The 8,281-nt window shown below is 50.4% G+C and overlaps 1 protein-coding gene across 2 annotated transcripts; it reads right to left on the bottom strand.

Moving 5' to 3' along the window:
• Positions 1-306: 306 nt before the first annotated feature.
• On the bottom strand, positions 307-7,102 carry TLX3 (T cell leukemia homeobox 3). Of its 2 annotated transcripts, none has more exons than XM_037907091.2 (3): positions 6,101-7,102; positions 4,626-4,869; positions 307-1,764 (listed from the first exon to the last, which is right to left on the bottom strand). In XM_037907091.2, the coding sequence occupies exons 1-3, from the start codon at positions 6,513-6,515 to the stop codon at positions 1,554-1,556; spliced, it is 870 nt and encodes a 289-aa protein (XP_037763019.1). In that variant the 5' UTR covers positions 6,516-7,102; the 3' UTR covers positions 307-1,553. The 2 variants fall into 2 exon arrangements, with proteins under 2 accessions (XP_037763019.1, XP_043408961.1); XM_043553026.1 differs by lacking the exon at positions 307-1,764 and adding an exon at positions 2,543-3,575.
• Positions 7,103-8,281: the final 1,179 nt, after the last annotated feature.

Here is an 8,281-nt window from a genome sequence, read left to right as displayed (position 1 = left end):
TCTATTATTACAAGGGCCACTGACTTAAGTAATTGCTAGCAGCTTGATCTCTAAAGATCCTGCCCAGAGATCAACTCCAGCGCAAGCCCTTGCGGTGCGTGCCCACCTCCCCCAGGGTTCCCCCTTCCTCACCAGGTACGAGCAGCTGGTTTCAGGCAGTCCTTCTCGAGTGGACCCTTCTGCCCTCCCCGAGGTAGGGACGTGGCGCTGTGGTTTTCGAGTCCTCTCTCCGCCCCCGGAGCAGACCCTCGGCTCTGGCTGCCTTCCCCTTCCCACCCGGAATTTGAAGCACACACACACAACGGGAGGCGTTTTTAAAGAAAACGTTTATTTACAGATCTCAGCAAGTACAAAGTATTAGACACGGTCGGTGTCAACCCCAGATCTTCGTCGTTATGAAACATAAGGCGCTTTCTCTCGAGTCGATGGCAAAGGAGGTCGGGTGCAGGTGCTGCTTTCTGTGCGCTAAGCTTGGAAGGAGGTGAGGACACAGGAAGGAGTGCGTTGCCGGCAAGGAGCCCTTATTACTAGGGTGAATACATTACAGGTGACATTGACTCCACCTGGGACAGATGGACGCTACTGCTTTTCAGTTTAATAGGGTTTCCTAAGGTAACGAGGCACAAGTTCCAGTTAGTTCCCTCTGCAAGGTGATATATAGTTTTAGAATCTCCTAAAAATAGGGGGGAAATAGCCTTTTGTTCCAGAGCCAACATAAATACTTATGTTCCGATTTTGGAATAAATAATCCAGTTATTATATATCCATATTAATAGTGCCCAAAATCTCACTGCAGAAATAAATTAAATTATTTAACACTTCTTACCAAAGAAAAAAAAGTGACATTTCCCTTTCCTAACGGGATAGCGATATGAATTTACAAGTTGAGCTGATAAAGCGTCCAGTTCTCCAGGATGATAATACTCTGGTGATTATTTTGTCCTGGGCTATAGACTAACCTGCGAGCATTACACACCCTCCGGGAAGTAATGGAGTGAGGTTAGTTATAGGTCTGGCAGTTGCTTTCGCTTCCAGATTGTTTTCCCCAGCCCATTTCTGGGAAATGACACCCACTCTGGCCATCAGAGATGAGATCCCGTCTTCCTCCAAAGGCTACCCAGCAAACCCTCTTTGCAAAGTTCATGCACCCGTTCCAGATGCAAACACTCTCCATGGGTTTGTAAACTCAGGTTCAACCCCCTCCGCAAGTTCACTGATTTTGGGGGCACCAGCGATCTCTCCGGAAGCCCTTTGTCCGAGTTTCCGTCTGACAAGCCCAGGACCCCGTCTTAAAGGAGAAGCGCGTTCACAAAAACATCCCGCAGAGCGATCTAGCTCGAAAGCCACCATCTCGCAGACCACTTGCGGCAGGCGAGAGGCTGCGGACGGGGACCAGTTCCGTTTGGGGGTCCTGCCGCCCGAAGCTGGCCTCGGCCCACCCTTTGTAGAGATCAGTCATTTCGCTGGAGCAAACTCTGCTTCGTGCCCGGCTTAGGTCATGCAGGGAGAGGTGGGGGAGGCGCTGTCTGTCCACCCGCCCCGACCCCAAGTCTTTACACGAGCGAGGTAACAGGTGGGATCTTGGCGTTCTCCTCTTCCCAGGGCTGGAGGTTCTGCAGCGCAAAGAGCGAGGAGTTGTGTAGACAGAGGGGGTCGGGCTGGATTGAATCGTTCAAGGATTTCTGGAAAGCGTCGTGCTGGAGTTGGAGCATCAGCCTGCTCGCCTGTTGCCTCTCCGCTTCCCTTTCCTCGGCGGTCTGTCTCCTAAACACACACAACACAGATCAGTTCAGCAGCCCGCAGCTGGCACCCCCCTTCCTGGCGGCCACGCGTCTTTGTTCCTCACCAGCCCGGCTCTGCCTCCGGTACCACGGGGACAGGAGGCCTGGGGCCTGGCCGGGGAGCCCTGTCTGAATGACTGGGGACTGGGAGGGGATATTTCTTTTCCCGGGAAGGGTGTTTGCTGTCCGCCGCCCCCCTTTTCTGATCCCCTTTCCCCAGATCTTGGGGCTGGGGGGCGGGTTTCTGAGAGTCAGGCCGGGATCGAACCAAAACGCGCTCACTCGGCATTGTGCAAACACAGAGCCGGTTATTTACGCAGCGCCCCAAACAGGGTGCCCGGTTCTTGGCAGCGCCCAGGCCTGGACGGATCGCCCCCCGGCCTCTCAGCCTGGGCTGCTGAGCCCCTCTCCCCCCACGGGCCAGCCCTGCAGCACCCTCCGGCCCCAAACCACGGGGAGGCCTCCCTTGTGCTGCGGCGAGATGTTTGGGGCGCACTGCAGCGTCTGCCTCAGGGCCCTGCCCAGGATGGGACCGACCGCTGGCCCCAGCAGCCTGGGCCCCTCTCGATCCTGCCCCCAACACAACTGCAGCGCAACTCGGACCCTGCCCGGGAATCGGCTCCGTGCCGGCCGCGCGCACTTCCGAGGCGTGTGTAATGAGACCGCACACCTTTGTCTGTTCCGGTTATACACACCCCAGGTCTCCCCCACACACCCCATATGTAGATACAGAGACGTATTCTTCTTGCCTAACGCCTGCGTCTCCAACAAGTTGTTCTAACATCTGCCCTGCAGCTGCAGAAGGGGAACCTCCGATTTACATGGCGTTAGCCCGGACAAAAGAACCGGCGCTGTATCTGTGCTCCCAGAGACGTGACAACGGACCCTGCAGCCTCTGTGCCCGGGAAAAACCCTCAGTTAATGCTACTGCCAAATAGCACGAGTGCCCTCCATTCTGACATCCCAGTGCCTGCCCAGCGTATTTATCCGTCTGTTGGGTCTGTGTGCAAAGTGTTGAGATGACATTTCAAAGGTAATTGGCTCATTACGGCTTTTTCGTGCCACTAGTACATATGTCTGAATGTCTCGCTGGGTTTATGGCATTATTATCGATACTCTTCGGCAATTACAATAATTGCTGCAAGGCTTGAAATTTCCTTAAATCCGACCGCAATCCCTTGAAAATATCGGAAATCCAGTTATAAGAAACCAATAATTTTGTACGCAATATTATATATAGTGGCTAACACTATTAGCTGCTAATACCGGTGATCGTACTGTGGAAGTCAATTGCTCTAATTCAGGATGTTTCATACTAACATGCAAGAGAAAGGGCTGTACTTTGGGAATTTATTTCCATTTTAAACAGCTAAAAATATCCCGAACACAGCCCCGTCCTTTACACCAGAAAACTAACACATAGTCTTCCAAATAATATTTCAGTAGAATTGCGCACGAAGATTATTGGGGGAAGATTATTGGAGGAATCGAATTACAGACACAGGGTATTTCCGAAAGTTATTTTAGACGGCCGATAATCACACCAAATCCCATATTTTCTACATGTTGAAAAGAAAGGAGGCAAGCCAATTAGCAAACATAGGATGCACAATGCTCCCTCGCCTTGAATGTTCAATTTTCTATTTTTCAGTCCAGCCGCGAATAGATAAAAAGTGCAGTAATGTTTTCTGAGGAAATCATCTAAAAACAACCACTTTCCTGCCGTGCAGATTTCCAGTGAAATGTTGCTGGTTTAAAATCTTAATTAAAAGGGTTGTTCGCCTATATTTCATCCTGGAGAGAGGGGGAAAAGGGAACCAAAACAGATTTTAGCTCGTTTTTCTTGGCCCTTCTGTAATCAAGATAAAGCAAGTGACATTTTTAAAGAGAATTTTACTGCTACGAATTACATTCGTCAATTTTTAATATAAAGAAACGGAAAATCAGGGTATGGAGCGACTTTCTAGATGTTTACGTTCATATAGTCTTAAGAACGGGACGAAGAACAACGCTGTTTAATTCGTTTAGGGGCGGGCTAATAATATGTCCTGCTTTGGTTTAGCGAAATGTCACATTTTTTAAAACAGCCTGACTCCAAATCCGCCGCGCCAGGGAGGCCCGGCAATTTCTACAATCCAGACAGCTGGTTTCTTCGGTATTAACTCGTTTCGGGGAGAAGTTGAAGAGCAAAATATCCTTTCTTTATGCGATGCCTTTCCCTGCGTCTAATGCTAAAGGTTCGCCCTTTCAGCAGGTGTAGCGGTGACAGCGCTCCTCCCTGCCTGCAGATCGACCAACTTTGAGGTCTTCCTTTGCCACGCGGCATGGCACAAAAGTGGAGACACACCTCGCCTGGGGTCCATTTCTACCCCTCTGTTAGCTGTTAAGGATCTGCCCGATTCCCCGGGAGAAGGCCCGCCCGGACCCTGGCAGCTACTGCGGGAAAGGTGGTGCTTTCGCTTTGCAAGGGGCAAAGGGACAGAGTTACACCGAGCAGAACCGGGGCTGGGTGGGGAGCGGCGGCAGCTGAACCTGGGGCCAGGAGCCGGAGAAAGAAACACTGCTGCCCCCCATGTAAATGAGGCGGGCAGGAAAGGGACCGAGGGGGAAAGAGGCAGCCAGGGACTGGGGAGATGGGAGCGGGCGGAGCGGGGACGTGGGGAGGGGAGAGGGGTTAACTGGGAGCGGGCAGGTCGGGAGGGGACCGCAGGAAAGGTAAGTCAGGGGCAATAAGAAGAGGGCGCAGGAGTTGCATGGGGGGAGCCAGGAACAGAAGCCCAGAGGAAGGGGGCCCTGGAGGGCAGGGGTCCCGGGAGGGAGCTGCCCAGCTAGGCCCGGACTCACCGCCACTTGGTCCGCCTGTTCTGGAACCAGGTCTTGACCTGCGCGTCCGTCATCTTGAGGGACTTGGCGAGCGCCGCCCTCTCGGCCGAGGCCAGGTACTTCTGCCGGTGGAAGCGCTTCTCCAGCTCGCAGATCTGCACCCGGGAGAAGGAGGTGCGCGGCTTCTTGCGCTTGGGCGGGGTGCGGTTCTGGTAGGGGTGCCCGATCCGCCGGGTGACGGTGAAGGGGGTGAGCGCGGCCGCCGCTGCCCGGGGGACAAACAGAACCGCAGGTGAGAGCCCAGCACCCCCAGCCGGTCCAGCCCTCTGGCCCCAGGCCGGCAGCTCGCGCAGCACCTGGGCGCAGGGCCGGCGGCTCCCTCCCAGCAATCGCCATAGAGCGAGAGTCCTGCTCAGGCGGCAGGGCCTGGCTGGGATCGGCAGCCCAGGAGCAGCGCACAGGGCACGGCCCTGAGCAGGGAGAGCAGAGCTCCCAGGACACGGGAGGAACCAGGATTTGGGTTCTTATTGTATTAACGGGGGCGGGGGTTTGCATGGGCTTCCCATCTCCAGGGGTACAGAGCACATCCCTCTTCATTTTAATGTCGGGTTTTAGTCTTTTCTCTCTCCTCTTTCCCAAAAACAAAACCAGAATTTCTCCAGGGGGGAGGGGACATCCTTGCCAATGCTCTGCTGTAAGTATTACACTTTATTTATTTCTCTCCCCTCGTCCGTCCGTCCCCCCATCACTTCATCCTCCACAGATACAGTAGCCAAACCTGCATGAAGATGCGCAATGTTCAGAGCACTTGCTGCAGATTATATTCTGTATCTGGCGCTCAGTTTCCCCACTTCTCTCTCTCTTTAAAATCGAATCCTCTTTATTTACACCCGTTTAAATGCTAATCGCCGTTATTATCATTCAAGGTTTAGATTCTTCAGGACACACTCCCTAATCGGATTATGGATGGGGATTACTGGAGTGCCTCCACTCCATTCCCCCTCCCCCTCTTTGATTGTGATTAAAAACGATATCTGGGCAATTGGATTTTCTGAATGGAAATTTCAGGGCGATCCAGAATCGGCTGCAATGTCTGTTCTGCCAGCAGTGATACGGGAATAACTAAAGCACAGTTCCCGTGTGTTTTGTCTGTCCTTACTGCGTCTGCTGGCCACACAATCCATACACGGTTGTTGGTCAGTTAGTGCAGGGGTATTGCAATCGTTACAGTGGGCACAAAAACTGGAACCAAAATGTATTTCTCTTAATTAGTCGGTTCAAGGTAATGCTTCCTCCCCTCGCCCGAAAGAAGTAACCCACTATTTTAAAAAGCTTTCCTGTCCTGCGCCAGGTGCAGTAACAGATGTGGGGGCTCTAAAAGCCTGGAAGGGGAAAACCCTGACACGGTTTTATGCTGTTTTAGTGCAGTTTGACTGTAGCAGAAAACTTCTTGGTAAAACAGGACTCTCAGGGTCATGTTAAAAATCAGCCCTTACCTGTGAATCTGTCCTTTACGAATCTCCTGCTGCTCTCCATCCAAGGGAAGTTGAGGCTGCCAAGGCTGGGTACAGCTGGCATAGCTGGGATGGCACTAGAAATTGGAGGTGGCACAGCCCCAGGGATGGGTCTGTGAGCTGGCACCCTGATCACTCCAGCTGGAGCCAAGCTCAGATTCACACTGTAAGATCCAGAGTCTTCAAAAGGCGCCCCGATGCCAGGGAAGGAAGCTGGAAGGGAAGGATAAGGGGCACTTGTTCTGCTCACAGGGCTTCCCAGGTAATTTGTGTTGTCTGATCCTCGGGGGGCAGGCTGGGAAGAGTTTTCCTGATCAGAACTATTTAAAATCTGATCAATTCCAAAGCTGATGGGTTCGTGTTGATGTTGGGTCTGTGTGTTCGTTGGCTGATCCATCCTTGGTGAATAGAAATATTGGCTCAAAACTGTATGAATTCCCCTATAAAACGCTCGCTTTCCTTTACAGTAGATCCATGTAGGTCCTGGTGTATGTCAGACTGAAACTTTGCCAAGAGTGGTCCAGCCCGACAGGCTCTGTGTCATCTTTTTTGAACCAAACCTTGAGTTTCTGCTTCTAATTTCTGTCCTGCAGCTGCCATTGGACGCAATAAACAAGCCTCTCTCCTCCCATTGGCTCCCGAATTTCAATAAAGGCCTAATTCATTGAAATAGGAGCTTAGGGACTGTTCCAAGGTGACATCATTTTAACAAACGAACAATAGGTCAAATTTATTAGCTAAGATAATGTGCGGCGGATATTACAATAGCATCTGCGATTGTTGTCCTTAGAAATTAGCGATTTGAAATTTAACAAAGCTTTGCAATTACGAGGCATTCCCCTCTCCCCTTGTTTATTACCTAACATGCTAGTTGTACAGAATTCCAGGATGCGAATGACAAAACTGCCTCTCCCCCTGGATGGATTAATTTAGAATGTAATGCAACTCTTTCCTATTGTTTCTGTTTATAAATATTATGCAGTGTGTAAACACCTTACTGAGGCGCAGAGAAGAGTTTTGCTGGGTGTTTACCTGCTCATCGGCTCTCCTTATGGTGCTAGTAGGACATGAGCTATTTAAAAAAAAAAAGGCAAAGGGGGAAAATAATGGGCTCCTGGGGTTTGAAGCCCAGAGTTTGGTCCCCTTTCCTCCCACATTTTCCTGTTTGGTGCTTTTTAATGCTCAGTGTATTAAGCACCACTTTAGGGGACACTCCTGAAATCTTACCCCGTTGCAATTTAGCTGAAGGAAAGGCACATGCTCGCCTTCCCCCCCGGATTCCTTATGAGGGGTCATTAAACATATGCCCGTAGAACGCTGCCTTTTTGGAACTACGCTTACCCGTTGGAAAGAGAGCGAGAGAGGGCTCAGACCTGGACTTGAGTTCGTGTAGATTGCAAACCCCACGGGTGAGCGCGGCTCAGAGGAGAAACACAGCCCCCTAGGAATCTTGGTTTGAAAGGGGTTTTTGCAAACTGTGAATTTAGTTTAAAATTTACCTCTGGACGGGAGGGGAATCCAATTCAGGAATTAAATGGGAAACATTTCTCCCTGTTTATTAACTGTATTTTGTGTGTGTTTACACGGCGCCTAGTTAATTACTATAGGGCCTCCGGCTTTCCCGCAATGTTTGTGTTTTTACAAATTCCAAACGTACTTATTTTAGTTCAATAGCCTATTTCTCTCTCTGTTTGACCGGCCGGCCCAATATTTGCGTGGGGCAGCCTCTCTTGTAGATAAAATGAAAGACGCGGGGGAGGGGAACAATGAGAAATACACAGAGATTCCGTTTTGGATTAATTTACGTCAACAAACTTATTGCCGTACACGACTGTTAAGTGAGTTTGTAGACGCTCCCTAACGTCCAAATTGGACTAAAGGCGTTAAAAATTAAATAACGTTCAAATGCATTTACTTAGTTTCCCTTTTATAAAGGGAAATGAAAACAGGGAATAGAATTTTCCTTTTAATAGAATGTAATAGTATTTGATCAGCACCTGTTAGGGCTGATGTTGTGATTTCAGAAAGCAGCGACAAGGAGAGAGTTTATTAGTTTTTAAAGCTTAGGATTCAATTACCGCAACACACTGAATAATTTAAATAGCAGCAGTAAATGCAAACAGACCTGTGGAGTTATCGGACTTATTGCACCGAAGCGCTGAA

This window comes from Chelonia mydas, chromosome 8 (genome assembly GCF_015237465.2).
Source record: "Chelonia mydas isolate rCheMyd1 chromosome 8, rCheMyd1.pri.v2, whole genome shotgun sequence".
Taxonomy (NCBI): Eukaryota; Metazoa; Chordata; order Testudines; family Cheloniidae; genus Chelonia; species Chelonia mydas.
The sequence above is the reverse complement of the archived record's forward strand: the minus strand, read 5'-3'. Positions and strand labels throughout refer to the sequence as shown.

Coding starts and splice junctions, on each gene's coding strand:
- TLX3 (XM_037907091.2), bottom strand. CDS start 6,515: ATGGATCAGCCAACGAACACACAGACCCAACATCAACACGAACCCATC. Junction 4,870..6,100: donor CGTAAAGGACAGATTCACAG/GTAAGGGCTGAT, acceptor TCCCCCGGGCAG/CGGCGGCCGCGCTCACCCCC. Junction 1,765..4,625: donor AACAGGCGGACCAAGTGGCG/GTGAGTCCGGGC, acceptor GTGTGTGTTTAG/GAGACAGACCGCCGAGGAAA.